Consider the following 16,411-nt stretch of genomic DNA (forward strand, 5'->3'; position numbering starts at 1 on the left):
ACATTTTGCATGTCGAGTTAACCCGCAAATCTTTAACATCCGATCCGTCTTGCATTCGCCATGACCATTAACGAATCTCAAGGCCAATTCTTGATAGTTTGTGGTCTGAATCTAGAAAATCCATTTCGGATTTTAGGAAATTCCATCGGCGAGAGTTTTTTTTAACAGAACAACGTCTGTCGGGTCCGCTAGTATACAAATAAACTAATTATTAGTGAAAGAATTTGCAGCGTTTAAAATACCTGGCGGTGTGGTGTCAAAACTTGAATCGCTCATCTTTTGTTAACAAAACTATAAAAATATCGAAGAAAAATGGCAGGATTCGAATAACCTACTCTTTTTCTTATAGTGTGGAACGCGCGTAAACGAATATGTTCTTTTTTTGAAATTCATACAGATACCACCGAGCTACACGCATCGAGCAATAAGAATGTGGCTGTCCATTGAAACTCTTTGCGCATGAAGGGATCAAGGGATCGAAAAAAGAAACAAAAGAGTGTTATTATGAAATTCAGTACCACATTACATCATCCCTTTCGATGATGATGATGATTTTTAAACAACCGATAAAAACAAGCCAGTAATATTAGCTTAGCGTGCGTGACAAGCTACGTACGAATTCATTGATGAGCACTCTTTAGGTATTTTGATTTGAATTCAGGGTCAAAATATGAATAAGAAATCAGCAATTTCAATAGTATTTCCACAGATTTTTCCATTTTAGTACGAACTGCTGTACTGCGACGTGGGCTTTTGAACTTTGAAGGGCGCTTCACTCCTGAACTGAAATGTTCGGACGTGCTCGGAGGGGCGTGGACGGAGACCTGCGCCATGTTCATCAAAAACGTTGCCTAAGCAACGTTTTTGTAATTAAAATAATTATTACAAACATGTATTTATCAAAACTACATGTCTAAATGATGAGTTACAAGGCTCATTATTCTTTTCACAAGCATATTTTTACACTTGTATTCGTGATTTTGTTCATCTAAAAGCCCTTGCATGTTACAATTTGTAGAAAATGAAAGAAAATACTTAGAGTCCGGCGACTCTACATTCCGACTTACTCGTGGTTCTTCAGTCGTGCACGTGTATTAGAATAATGGAACCAAGTAAGGGAACCCGTAGGACAGTTTTTAGATAATTATTTTTTACTTCTATTAGACGAACTGTACTCAAACAATTTTTGCATATTTTGTAAGGTCAATTATTTGAGTATTCACAACCAATATATCAAAAATGTATATTTCATACTTACGTGTATTTTAATAATTAAAACGAAAAAAGGGATTTATGGCCAAGGTACAACACATTGAGGAATTGAGGGTAATTTATGGAAAATATAACTATTCTTAAGTAAAATCGTTTTATTCATTTTAATAACATATTTAACAAAAATAAGTCTCAAATTCTGAACAAAATCAAAATGATATTCATAAATTCTTTTTTCTTGTGAGACAAAATCTTTTATATTTTATTAGGAATATTATATAACATGAATGTGAAAAAAATAAAAAAATAATCTCCTGGGCAAAGTACAACATCTAAGTCTAAATAATATGGTGTTACTTATCTCGTTACTTTAATATTGTTTTAATACTAGTTAAAAGAAAGAACCAATGGCATATAAAACTATCAGACTTCAAAGCATATTAAAAATACTTGCATTTTTCTCCAAAAAACTTTTTAACGTCGATGATACCAAACACCGGCCTTATAAGTAGGCGACTACTTTCAAATTGCATAGTCAGTAGTGACAAACAGAATACTCTAGACAATAGTATTTAAAATTGCGGGAATTTTTGAAACCAGCCTAGTGGCCTGGAATACATAGTGCCAAGGTTCAAAATGACTAGGGTTATATGACGACCTATAAATTTAACGAAAGGCACTAAATTAACATCAAGCACTAAAATTAGAACAATGAACTAACAATCTGGGTAGTCATTTAGAAAGAAATACAAACAGAAACCGCACCCTGTCACCTAAATTAATATTACTAATTGCTCTACATTGGTTGGGAACTTCAATGCCATGCTGTTTCTGACATACCTAATTCATGTAAATAAAGCACAAATTTAAAAACAAAAATAAATGCCGGGAAAAGATTGCGTTACATTCACTGACCTGTATAAATACCACTGGAAAGGCTGTTCCGTATGTTTGACAGCAATTTTTTTGTGCCTATTTGAAGGGCCACTCTCGAGCGTCCAGAGAACTAATTTTGACGTATAATACAAATGCCTGCAAAGGAACGTACAGTGCTCTGAAGTATGTTTGCATTTTGAATTCATTTCGTTCGTTTTCCGTGTTATTTAAACTTCAATAATCAACGTGATAAAGTACACATTTTTTTTGTAAGTGTTGTCCCACCATCTATCGATGTTTGCTGAGGTTATCATCAATAGTTTTAGACAGCAGACTCTCGCTACATGGCCAACAGCGCCAAAATGGCGAATATCAAATAGGCACAAAAGCACTTTGACAGCCAGCCAGTCCAGGGGGGATACTCTTAAAATCGATATTCGATAAATCGTGGCATTAGTCGTGTCGAATCCTACTCTTAGTTACATCGTAATCAATGTCGAAACGATGATTGAACGAACGAAACATTATTCGATATTACCGGTCCTAACCCTACTCTTAGTTGAAAATGTCAGAGACGAATATTCGAATTTCACAAATAATCAAACGTCACTTTTACGATAATCTCAATTTCTCTAGGCTGAGTTACTTTTTTTTACATTTTATTATCCGCAAGTTTTGTATTATTTATTCAATTTTAAATTGTCATATTATATTCATTACATATTTTTTTAACATTTACATTATGTGTTAATTATACCAAATTGGTGGTGCAGAGTCTGGCATCGTCCTTAGCGTCTAAACTATGTTTTGACTTTTGACACTTAACAGCGACATGGCACAGATAATGTTTAGGTTTGAACATTTTCATTCACACTAACGTCGTAAAACAATCGAAATATTAGTCTATGGTAACGATAAACGCTAAGGAATTCGAACATTTGTTAGAGTAGGATAGTTGCGATATATTCGGAGTATTATCGTATCGTTCCGAATGTATCGTTGTCGATTTTGCGAGTAGACCTCCAGTGGTATATAGTAGAGGTCAGTGGTTATATTACATTGTTTTTAGAACTTACAAGTAGAACGTACAAGTGTTCAATTTTACAAGCCCTGTAGATTTTTTACTTGTAATTTGTCAAAAGTCACTTGTGAACGTGTAGACTTGTGGGTTTTGATAAACAGGGCACTGGTATTTTTATTTATTTTTCATGGATGTGTCGTCATCAGAACTCAGAAGATTCAATAAGGAAGGCACGTGACTCCACCAATAGGGTCTATGCATAAAACTTATATTTAGTTCAAATATTATCTATATTATTTTTGATTACATCTTAAATAGTTTTTTCCTTAGATAATCTATACGTCTAGATAGACTATGACAGCTGTGAAAACGTCGAAAAAAATAGACTTTAGAACTAACATAATTTTGTGCAATTCACGCACACTAACACAAAGTGACATAAAATCGCGAGTGTAAGACTATGCACTTAACTTGCTAAGCACGCTAAAGTTATATTCCTGGCCTGTTTTTATCGGTTGTCTAACAGCAAGAGACTATCTAGACGTATAAATTATCTTAGGTTTTTTCTTATTCAATTTTTGTTGAATAATCTATACTTATAATAAATCTGTAGAGATCAAATGTCTGTACAAATAAAAAAAAAATGATCAAAACCCACTCAGATGTAAGAAGAGAAATAGAACAAGCCCCGATTTTTTGGAATTTTTTGTTTCTCTGTTTGTCTGTTTGTACGGGCTAATTAATCTCTGAAACTTTTGAACCGATTTAATCGTAATTTTGCAAATTGATACCTTACATCCCCGGTCAACATCTTAGATACTTTTCATCCCGGAGAATTAAAAAGTTCCCGTGCGACAGTTAAAAACCTCTACATACTTAAATATGGCATGTTGATACCTTAAATTGCCTGTCAACACTTTAAATACTTTTCATCCCAGAAAATTAAAGAGTTCCCGTGGGATAGTTATAAAACCAAAGTTACTTATATTGCTTATAAAAAATGACTTATGCACATAATTTAATAAAATTTGGCATTTTTAATAATTATATTGCAGGTCAACATCTTGGATAATGTAGTATAGACAGAGATTATCTACTTAAAATATCTGTTATGTAAGTATGATTCTGATATGTATATATTATTGTAAAGTTTAAATAATTTATTAATTTCAGACGTCCATACATTCTTACAAACTTTCGTATTTATAATATTAGCAGATACTTTTTTGGAAAGCCAGAAGGTATTGCTGAGATTTTCACAGGTCCATACATCCAGACATCCATACATTCATACCAACTTTCGTATTTATAATATGAGTAGATACGTATTTGGAAAGCCGGAAGGTAGGACTGAGATTATGTTTAGTATGTATCGATGTATGGGATTTTTACATTTTATAATACTTATACATTGTTTTACCGGCAATATAAGGTATCAACTTGACAAATTTTACTAAATTAGGTGCATAAGTTTTTGTGTACTAAGCTATAAAAAAACTATAGTATTTTATTTTTCCCACGGGAACTCGTTAATTTTCCAGGATGAAAGTTATCCAAGATGTTGACCTGCAATATAATTATTAAAAATGCCAAAATTTATTAAATTATGTGAATAAGTAATTTTTTATAGGCAATATAAGTTGCTTTGGTTTTTTAACTATCCCACGGGAACTCTTTAATTTTCTGGGATGAAAAGTATTTAAAGTGTTGACAGGCAATTTAAGGTATCAACATGCCAAATTTTATTAAATTATGTGCATACGTTGTTGTGTACTACGCTATTTACATTCGTTGGCGTATTCTTGTGCCGTAATTTGAATCCGCGGTAATTTGATTCACTAATCAGTCCAAATACAAGCCAAGTCGTCGTAAATTCACCAAACAAAGTCCAAATCAGTAAGCAAAACGAGTAGTCCAATAAATAGCCAGAAATCGTCGTTATAACACTGATTCAAACTCACGGAGAAATGCGAAAGGAATGCACACATGCGATACCGAACAAGTCGAGAGACGCACTAAATAATTAAACTAAGTAAATGTCTTTGCTATGTATCTGAAACCGATCCGATAATGACCAAACCGGTATACCGAGCGAAAAAAAGTCTTTTCTCTCACACGCTCATACTCTACAAAATCAATCTATTCTTGTCTCGTGTAAACAACGTATGGGCTTGGGCCACGCTCAGGTAGTAAATAGTAACCATCCCTAGTACAATAAAAAGGGACCCTTTTGTGGAACGCTATTGTCAATGTTACCGTTTTAGATAAGATAAAATATCATTTTACAATTTTTTGCATCTCAATAGCAATAACTTTATAGTGGTATTAAATAAAATGATGCATTATACCATTTTGCAAACTGTATGAACTGCGCACTTTTTTAAAATAGCTGGCCACTTACGTTTTCGTACTTTTTTTTACATGAAACACTCTCAAACTATGCTAAAATTATTTTGGTATCAAATTTCATGTCAAAAACTCAAGTTCTTATTTCGTTTTTGAAAAAAGTATCATAGATACTTATATTATTTAAAGTATTTCTAGTAGTAGTCTATCAGGAATAAGATGACACCAAAAACGCCACAAATTTCATTACTTTGTGGGCGTTGTGCACATGAATGTAAAGTAAAGTAAAAAAAAACGTATATTTTTCTAGAAAAAATCATATTTTGGGTATCACTTGGCACTATTTTTTTTAGATATTTTTTTCTGAGCGCTGGAGAGCTGTCCCGTGCGGGGTTCTAGGATTATCCATTCTTTCTGGGACACCCTGTATATATTATAGAATAGAAACTATTCAGCGCAAATTTTTAAGATTTCTACAATATAGGTAAGTGTAAGTCCTTTGAAAACGACTACTCATTAAGGTGCAAAAAACATCACAAACAACCTCTCCAGGAAAGAAGGAAGATTGCTGATAAAACTACTCTAGTTAAAATTGCTCTATCTAGATACAATTGATCACCCTTATCTCCTTTAAATCGCAAACCTCAGAGTTCCTCTCAGGATAAGTAGGCAACCAATAACCCTACAAAAAACCCCATTTGTTGTATCACCGCTCTTCGACAACACTTCCCTCAAAGCCTCGCCTAGTATCGGAATACTGGGTCTCGAAATCTCGAGCGATTGCCAATTTCGTGGTCATCTGGAAGGTAAAGCCAAATTGGCTTCAAAGAAACTGGGCGTCATTAATAGAGCACGGCAATACTTCAAGCCGGCCCACATACTAGCGCTCTACAAAGCGCAGGTCCAGCCACACATGGAGTATTGCTGTCATCTCTGGTCTGGCGCACCCCAGTATCAGCTCGATCCATTTGACCACGTGCAACGCAGAGCAGCTCGAATTGTCGGGGACCCAGTGCTCTGTGAACGGCTGGATCACTTGGCATTGCGTAGAGACGTCGCTTCATTGTGTGTCTTCTACCGCATTTATCACGGGGAGTGTTCCGAAGAGCTGTTTAACCTGATTCCTGCCGCCGAATTCCACCTTCGCACGACACGCCACAAGTTAGGATATCATCCTCACCATCTGGATGTGTGGCGGTCCTCCACAGTGCGGTTTTCAAGTAGCTTTCTTCCACGTACTACAAAGCTGTGAAATGAGCTTCCTTGTGCGGTGTTTCAGGGACGATACGACATGGGTACCTTCAAAAAAAAACGCGTACACCTTCCTTAAAGGCCGGCAACGCTCCTGTGATTCCTCTGGTTTTGCAAGAGATAGTGGGCGGCGGTGATCACTTAACAACAGGTGACCCGTACGCTCGTTTGCCCTCCTATTCCATAAAAAAAAAAATAATCATAACTCATCTAACTAAAGAAATAACTCATTCCTTATACGATATGCACAGTGGCGTGCATTCGTTTTCTAGCAAGGTAGGCACTAGATCTTATTAGTCGTAAATGCGCTTTAGTCGGGCAGCGTTAGGTTTTGAGGTCAAAATATTGAAGTTGTTTGTGTTTTGTGACCATATGGTCAACCTAATACTTTAGTTTGTCTCATGCTAGGTACAAGTAGGTACCTAATATAGTTAGAAATTTAGATATTACACGCATAACGCAGAGGTTAACGTTACCTCGCGAGGCAATGGTTTTTACTATGTATTTACCGTAATGTAAAAGCTTACTGGGTGGGTGTTCAATAGAAGTTTGATTATAGATGCGAAACTAAGTGAACTTTCATAATAGTGATATATATAATTAGTTTAGTATCTTATTAAGGTAGGCATGTCCCAATTGCCTATATGGGATGCACGCCCCTGGATATCGATGTAATTTTAAGTCGGAGTCAGTCTCTTATTTGAGTCTAAGTCATTACTTTTAAAATATTGGTTTTGTAAATTATAATGTAATAAATTTAATGTAAGTTTGAATTAACTATAATTCTAACCCAATGTTCTGAGTATTAATATTATTTTATGTTCATGTCCTTAATTTATGTTCTTTAGTACTTTAGAGTAAGAAACCCTATTTATTTTTAATTAAGTATTTCCTCGAATAGATTTAGCTAGTATTATAGAATTCTTCTTGTATTTTACTTCTAAGTTACTGTATTTTCCTTAACTGTATATTACAATAATTGCTGTAAATTTAAGTTTTCCGAATAAAATAAAATAAAAATAAATAAAATAATATGAAAAATTGTTATAATAAGATTAGATGTGAATATCCAATATTTTTTGTAGTTTGGCGAATTGTACCTACCCATTGTTTGCATATATACAATATTTTATCAATATGAAGCCAAATAAAGATTAAAACCGTCTGGTTTACAAGGTCAGACATATATATTTGTGGTTGCATTATAATATATATTAAAATTTATTGTGTTTATAAAAACCTGGTCTTATCCTACATAACTTCATTTAAGTGATAACTTGTGAACATGTTTGTTGCGCTTTCAATCCTTGCTTGTGCTGCATTTATTTATTATGTTTATCGGAAACAATTTTCTTATTGGAGGACAAGAAAAGTTCCCCATCCAACCCCAATACCTCTGCTAGGAAATTACAAAGATTATATATTTATAAAAAAGACGCTCTACGAAACAGTGAGTGACATGTGTAAGAAGTTTCCTAACGAGCCTTATTTTGGAGCCGTATTTGGAACTGAGCCAACACTAATAGTTCAAGATCCTGAATACATAAAACTGGTGTTAATAAAAGATTTTTCATATTTCAACAGTAGGGAGATCGCAAGATATATGGATCATGAAGTGGTAACAAAGGGATTATTTTTTGCACATGGAGATAAATGGAAGATTGTGAGGCAAAATTTCGCGCCACTCTTTTCAATTGCAAAGATGAAGAGTATGTTTTACTTAATCGAAGAATGCACTGAAGTTCTTAACAATACCTTAGATAAGGAATTACAATCAACCCAGACTGAAGTAACAAGATTAATGGCTGGATTTACTATGGACTGTATAGGTTCGTGTGTGTTTGGAGTAAAAGCAGAGGTGGGAAATGAAAACAATATATTCCGTCATATTGGTGAAGCAATATTTCAAAACTCTTCTTTTATGTCTTTCAAACTTATTGTACGATCAATTTGGCCAGCAATTTTCTACGGTTTAGGCCTGAAAGTATTTCCAAAACAAATAACAGAATTATTCAGCAGTTTACTAAAAACGATATTTAAACAGCGACAGTATAAAGATTCCGGTCGAAACGATTTCGTTGATCTTATGTTGTCTCTCAAACAAAATCAGTATTTGTATGGTGAGAGCATTGCAGACAAAAATGGTGAAACTAGAAAAATTAAACAGAAAGTTGATGATGAACTGCTGTATGGCCAAAGTTCAATATTCTTTGGTGGTGGATATGAAACTTCATCGTCCACCTTAGCTCACACGCTTTTTGAACTAGCTAAGAACACAAAAGCACAAGAGAAAGTAATCACAGAAGTTGATAATTACTTTAAGAAGAATGAAAAACTTACTTATGAATGTGTTCAAGAAACACCTTACCTTTCCGCATGTTTCAATGAGACCATGCGACTATATCCAGTCCTTGGTGTACTTACAAGAGAGGTAGTAGATGATTATAAATTTCCATCTGGTTTAGTCTTGGAAAAAGGTGTTCGTGTCCACATACCAGTTTTCAACATCCACCGCAAACCGGAATATTTCACTGATCCGGAAAGTTATCGGCCTGAAAGATTTTTAGGTGAAGAAAGGGAGAAAATTAAACCATGTACCTATATGCCTTATGGGGAAGGACCCAGATATTGTATTGGTAAGACTCACAATATATAAGACTTCTCGTAGTAACTTTAAATAAGGAAACCTACAAAAATACTTAGGAATTGCATAATACTTCATGAACTTACTCTTACGTCAACATAAAAATAGCAGTTATTGTTAGGGGAAAACGGACAACGGTGATTATGACTATAAAAATATGTATATTAACAGCTGTCTTGTATTCATTATTCACTCATAACCATGTATCAAACATTTACTATTATTATTTGCTTCCGCCTTTGCAACCACTGATAATATTCGGTAACAAATACTGATACCGGTTATTATCACGGGCACTGTTATTGATATTATATTTATTCGTATTTTTAAGCTTCAAGATTTTTAATTTTGATTTTCTTTGTATTTTCGATTTCTTTTATGACATATAAATTCTAATTAAGGACGCGTTTATGAATCCGACAAAAATAAGATATTTTTCGGTAGAGTTTGTGATGAAAGAAACTAAATCTGAATAAACTAAAAAATGCCACAAATAGATTACTTCTTTATCTCCAATTAGCGGGAAATATTTGCTTTGAAATTTTGATATTTTATGTCGTAAAAACGATTATCCGTTACTTCTTCACACAAAATTGACGAATTGGGGCTTCATGCAGGATCAGTTTTCTGCTACTACTTACATAATTTTGTCTCTTAAAAATTACGTTAGGAAAGCAGATATAATATTTTCAAAAACACGGGAAATAAATTAATGAATATGTTATAAATAATCTCAGAAAAAAATAAAAATTAATAGTCTAAAATTCATATATTTTTTTGATAAGCATGAGCTTTAAAGTGTGGTATTAAGGGTTATTTTATTTTGTCCCTCCGTACGCATTGCACACAGAGATCTATCGAAACAACCTCAGTCCGCGCTCGGCCGCCGTCGTGAGTAGACACTGTGTCGGTTGTAAGTTGCAGCTCGTACTCGGAAAGATCGCTGTACGAACAATATTTTTTATAAGCTCTACAATACTGTCTTTGATACTTTATATATTTTGTACGCAGTCAGATATTCAAAAAATTATGTTTCTGTATTTTTTTGAAGAATCAGTGATTTATAAGTTCATCTCTAAAAATATAAGGTCTATATTAAATCTAAATCCAAGATGGCGGCTATGAAATTCACCAACTTCTCTTCATGGGTGTCATTTTCATGGTTTTCGGGGTCAACAATAACGAATATCGGGTCAAAATCGAAATCCAAGATGGCGCCTATGAATTTTACCAACTTCTCTTCATGGGTGTCATTTTCATGGTTTTCGGGGTCAACAATAACGAATATCGGGTCAAAATCGAAATTCAAAATGGCGACTATGAAATTTACCAACTTCTCTTCATGGGTGTCATTTTCATGGTTTTAGGGGTCAACAATAACGAATATCGGATCAAAATCGAAATCCAAGATGGCGCCTATGAATTTTACCAACTTCTCTTCATGGGTGTCATTTTCATGGTTTTCGAGGTCAACAATAAAGAATTTCGGGTCAAAATCGAATTTCAAGATGGCGCCTATGAAATTCACCAACTTCTCATCATGGGTGTCATTTTCATGGTTTTTGGGGTCAACAATTACGAATATCGGGTCAAAATCGAAATCCATGATGGCGTCTATGAAATCTACAAAATTTTCTTCATGGGTGTCATTACATCGCCAAAATTAGAATTCATTCATAAACTTAAATTATATTATAAAAGGCCTCTCTAACAATATCCCAAATTAATGCAACATGCTAAATTAATTCTTCATTCCCTAAATATAGAAATATTTACGTTTCGACTTTTCACCCACAATATTAACAAATCACATTCCGTTACCAATCTAATTAAAAAATCTCAAAATTTGATTTTGAACGACCTATCTAATGATACCTATATATTACATAAATTTAACGTATATCTTCCTTAATCCTGCATTATTTTCAAAAGACCAAAGGAAATGTCATGTATAAAACCTGAATCTAGCTTTCAAAGACCTATCCAATGATACCCCACAAGGTATGTCTCCAGTATTTTTTTCAACTCCACTTTTAGGGGAGGTATCCTTAGGGGGGAAGCTACGTCCAAAGCACCAGACAACACAAAAAATGGCGTGCGTACAAAGTACACATGTCAGAAGTGAAACTTATTTGTGAAAACCAATTTTTAAATCTCGTTTATATTAATAATTATCCTCTTCTGTTCTCTAAACCAATTGATTTTTGTCAATATTAGAAATTATTAGATGTTTTACTAATTATTATTTCTCATTTAATCTGCACGATACAAAGCTAGTAGGGAAGATGTTCTACATACTCGCGGCCGCGCGCTAAACCTGCATGATACAACGCTAGTAGTGAAGTTGTTTTACTTCATAGCGGTACCGTCTGCTTCATGCTACATTCGAATTTTCTCACTCTATCTCAATCAGACTCAATCTCCCTCCCCTCTTCTTGGAAAAAACGTCCTTCATTTTCGTGACACTTTATTCCGTTTCATCCGTAAACATTTTACCTTCATGCGGGCAAAGAAGTTTCACTTCAAAAATGATCCCACATTCGTTCTCTGCACCCTCGAGAACCTCGAATACGATATCCATATTGTTGAAATCATAATTTTGCGCGGCAGCCAATTTGGATTTAAAAATGATCCCAAATCCGTTCTCTGCACTCTCGAGAACCTTGGATACGATATCCATATTGTTGAAACCATATTTTTGTGCGCCGGCCATCTTGTTTGAAAGTAATCCCAAATTAGTTCTCTGCGCCCTCGAGAACCTCGGATTCGATATCCATATTGCCCTGTGCTGCCCCGGGGCGTAAAAAGAATAGGGTAGTCCCAGGTCCAAGGGTGTCGTAAGAGGCGACTACGGGCTTTTTGAAAGTGGGAGAGTCACGCTGCTGTCTTATGACGTCAGCACAATCGGGCCAGACTCGTCCGGGTTACATACCACACTCGCACAGAATACCGGCGTGAAGTAGCGGCCTAGTGCCTCTATGTTTCGCATAGGTTAATGTCGAGGACCGGAGGCCATTCCCCGCCGTCCTTTCCCCCCCCCCCCCTCCCCAACAAAATATGAGGGCGGTCCTAAAAAAGAAATTACCCCAGGAGGGTACCGGCTCTTGTAGAGCCGGAGAATCCCTCCCCGAGCATTCGCGCTCGGGCTGCCCCTCGTATTCTGGGGAGGGCACAGTACCACGTATGTCACAGGACAAACAGGGCAGCAACACCACGGCACCCCGCTCCACGCTTAATGTGGACTTTTGTAACATCCGGGGAATTCACTCCAACTTAAACGCCGTCCACCACCACCTTGAGACGGCGCAGCCGGCCTTGTGTTTCCTTACGGAGACGCAGATATCTCGACCTAGCGATACGTCATATTTAACGTACCCCGGGTACAAAATTGAGCATAATTTCATGCCTCATGCCGGGGTATGTGTGTACGTTAGGGAGGATATCTGCTGTCACCGTCTCGGCAATTTTGAGGGTAGGAGCCTGTCTACTCTCTGGCTCCGCGTAGATTTAGAGGACCGCGTCCGCATCTATGCGTGTGTCTACAGGTTCCATAGTGGTAACGCAGAAACGGATCACCTCATGGGCTGCGTTCAAGCGGCATTTGATGACGTGCTCGCTCAGATCCCCTCCGCTGAAATCGTAGTCTTGGGTGATTTCAACGGGCACAATGCCGAATGGCTTGGATCACGTACCACAGACTACGCAGGGCGATCTGTGCATAATTTTGCATTGGCGTATGGTCTGTCCCAATTGGTTGAGTCGCCGACGCGGCTCCCGGATGTGGATAGCCACATGCCGTCCTTATTAGATCTTCTGCTGACTACACATCCCGATTGTCATCAGGTCTCTGTCGACGCCCCTCTCGGAACGTCCGACCATTGCCTGGTCAGGAGTGTAGTACCTTTCCGACGCCAACGTCGCAGACCACCAGCGACCCGCCGCGTTCGGCACTACAAGTCAGCAGATTGGGATAGGATGCGTTCCTTTTTTGCATCCTACCCTTGGGGCAGGGTTTGTTTCCCTTTGGATGATCCTAGTGCCTGCGCCGTTGCAGTAGCCGATGTGATACTGCAGGGCATGGATATTTTTATAACAAGCTCTGTAGTACCGATCGGTGGCAGATCACAGCCCTGGTTCGATGCGTCAGTTAAAGCAGCATCTGACTGCAAAAAACAGGCGTATCGAACTTGGGTTGCGGCGCTGGGCTCAAAGGATCCGAACTGCAAAGTTCTGAAGAGGAAATATAAAAGGATTTTTTAAGCGGCAAATCGCCCGTGCGAAATCGAAGCACGTCGTCAAAATTGGCGAGCAGCTTTCCAGTTACCCGACCGGAACACGCAAGTTCTGGTCGTTGTCGAAAGCTGCTCTTGGTAACTTCAACCAGCCGGCCATGCCGCCGTTGCACATGAGGAATGACACCCTGGCCCATACGGCAAAAGAGAAAGCCGATCTCCTGTGCACTCTTTTTGCCTCCAACTCGACTCTTGACGACAACGGAAAAACACCGCCGACCATCCCGCGGTGTCAGAGCTCCATGCCTGAAGTACAGTTCCGACAGAAAACTGTTAGGCGAGCTCTGTTTTCGTTGGACGTCAGGAAGTCGAGCGGGCCGGATGGCATTTCTCCAATTCTAAGCATAGAATGTGTGCCCCTGAGTTGACGCCGGTGCTAACGCGTTTATTCCGGCACTCTTATTCAAAAGGCGTAGTCCTTGATTCATGGAAGTCAGCCCTTGTCCATCTGATCCCAAAAAAAGGAGACAGTTCGGATCCGGCAAACTGCAGGCCTATTGCTATTACTTCCCTACTCTCCAAAATCATGGAGAGCATAATTAACCGCCAGCTCTTGGTATACCTTGAGGGTCACCAGTTGATCAACGACCGGCAGTACGGGTTTCGCCATGGTCGGTCGACTGGCGATCTTCTGGTATACCTAACACATAGATGGGCGGCGGCTATTGAAAGCAAGGGGGAAGGCCTGGCAGTTGGTCTGGATATAGCGAAGGCCTTTGATCGTGTATGGCACAAGGCGCTCCTCGCTCCTTGTTTCCTCGTTTCTTTCTCTAACAGAAAAGTGTTTAGTTTCAGACAAGACCTTATGCTCTTTTAGTATTGATGTTTGTTGAAGTATGTGTGTGTGTAAACTATTGCTATTTAAGAATATTGATCTATAATTACATTCTTCAAAAGGGATTTAGCTATATTGAACAAAAACTTAATCAAAATGTAAAATGGGACACGAATGGTAATTAGAATCTGGATGCTTGGAACCAAATTTCTCTAAATTAAATAAACAAAATATGGTTTCTAATAGTCTAGTTTAGATCTGTAGTACTTATATTCATATGTAGTTTTATCAAAATTCAAATATTTGCACTGTAGAAGATTCTTTACCATCCGCCGCGTAATATGCACATTCTTAAAGAAATGCCCAGTTAGCTTATTTTGGTTAAATACGATGAAACGTTGTGTTTACATAATTATTATCACTTGATTTGCACATACAAGTCAGTCGAGTTTGATGGTGACACCATTTAACCGATGAGTTTTTATACGCTTTATATTAGCTTCACCTGTATGTTTGTAACTTACTTTTTTGGGTGCGATTTTGACCCAATTTAAACGGCTAGATTTCTTTCAAACTTTGTAGATTTATCGAGGACCGTGTAATGTCATTACACTAATTTGACTAAAAAACGAAAAATAAATAGCACCCCACGCTTTTTTTACAATAAAATATATTTTTTTTACACTATTTTCAATTTAAATTTATTTTCTATTTTTAGTTGAATTTTAGATAAAGCGTGCTTTTTAGTTTTTTTTAACCATTATTTATTGTCACATTAAAAAGACCGGTTCATAGTTCAAATTAATGTTATTTTTTAATTTGTAAGATGGTAATGATTGTTAATTTGCAGGTATGAGGTTCGGAATTATGCAGATGACAGCTGGTTTGATGACAGTTCTTAGGAAGTGCCGCCTGGAGCTGGCAGAGGGAATGCCAGACAAGTTAGAGTTCGAACCTCGAGCGGTAGTTGTGTCACAAACAAAGGGTGGGGTCTATCTTAAGTTGATACCTCGAGATACAACGTGACGCGTCCAATAATTTCGTTTCTACGACGTAATTTGAAATGAAACAAACAAAATACCACAAGTTTTCGAGGACGGGAAATGGGTAAAATGGAAATATGGATACTTCTTATCTCGGGTCATTGGCTTATTTTTTACTTCAAGGAATGGCAAAGGTTGATACATACAGCAAACGCGGGAAATGTAAAAATTACAAAAAAATTTGGAGACAATTTTCTAGCTGCGGTAAACAATGATTTTTTAGTCCTATACCTTATTGAGTCTTTAAAAAATATATACTCTAAGCATAGATTTTTTTCAAAGATGAATTAAATGGTATTGGGATGTACCGTACCTACGTTAAGGTAGTAGCCAGAGTTCGTGGCTGTTTATATTACTGAAAAAATGTAGCATATTGTAATGCTTTTGTGAGATATTATAATATATAAGTAAATTAATAGATCTTGGTGCTAGAGAAATAATTTTTAATTTATATAATAACTGTGAATATGTGAATTGAAATAAAATAATTGTGATTATTATTAAAGTGTATTTCATTTATTATATTATAACTTATTCTATTGTATTTTTAAGTTATTAAAATTGTTGCACATCCTTAATTACTAACTTACGACTAGTGTGACGTTTATATGTTTCTTATGTCAGTATATTATTGCTCTTATCTATGATTCTCAGTTAAAAATTACCGCTGCAGCTGGTTGAAAAAAAAAAGAATTACCTATTAACTTGTATTTATTTTAGATTTCTGTATTTAAATAACTTGTTATTAAAATACGGAAATAAAATTAAATCAAAATCACTTTATTTTTGTATATTATGTAGGTCAAATTACACTTGTGAATGACAAAAGTTTTTTTTTCTTTTTTCATATACCAACACTTCGGAAAAGGTTGAGCATTCATGAGAAAAACTGGCAAGAAACTCATCATCACTCTCTTAAATCAATATTCACAGCTTCATTGTTTTACAAAT

The 16,411-nt window shown here is 36.4% G+C and overlaps 1 protein-coding gene across 1 annotated transcript; it reads left to right on the forward strand.

Annotated features, from left to right (window-relative positions):
• Positions 1–7,991: 7,991 nt before the first annotated feature.
• On the forward strand, positions 7,992–15,965 carry LOC126965500 (cytochrome P450 6B2-like). Its single transcript, XM_050809133.1, has 2 exons — positions 7,992–9,342; positions 15,268–15,965. The coding sequence occupies exons 1-2, from the start codon at positions 7,992–7,994 to the stop codon at positions 15,441–15,443; spliced, it is 1,527 nt and encodes a 508-aa protein (XP_050665090.1). The 3' UTR covers positions 15,444–15,965.
• The last annotated feature ends 446 nt before the right edge of the window (positions 15,966–16,411 follow it).

The sequence above is a fragment of the Leptidea sinapis genome, chromosome 7 (assembly GCF_905404315.1).
Source record: "Leptidea sinapis chromosome 7, ilLepSina1.1, whole genome shotgun sequence".
NCBI classification, from domain to species: Eukaryota; Metazoa; Arthropoda; class Insecta; order Lepidoptera; family Pieridae; genus Leptidea; species Leptidea sinapis.

What these genes read in the sequence shown, in the direction of transcription:
- LOC126965500 (XM_050809133.1), top strand. Translation starts at nt 7,992, where the DNA reads ATGTTTGTTGCGCTTTCAATCCTTGCTTGTGCTGCATTTATTTATTAT. An exon ending in AGGACCCAGATATTGTATTG is followed by an intron (nt 9,343 to 15,267) that starts GTAAGACTCACA and finishes GTTAATTTGCAG; the next exon opens with GTATGAGGTTCGGAATTATG.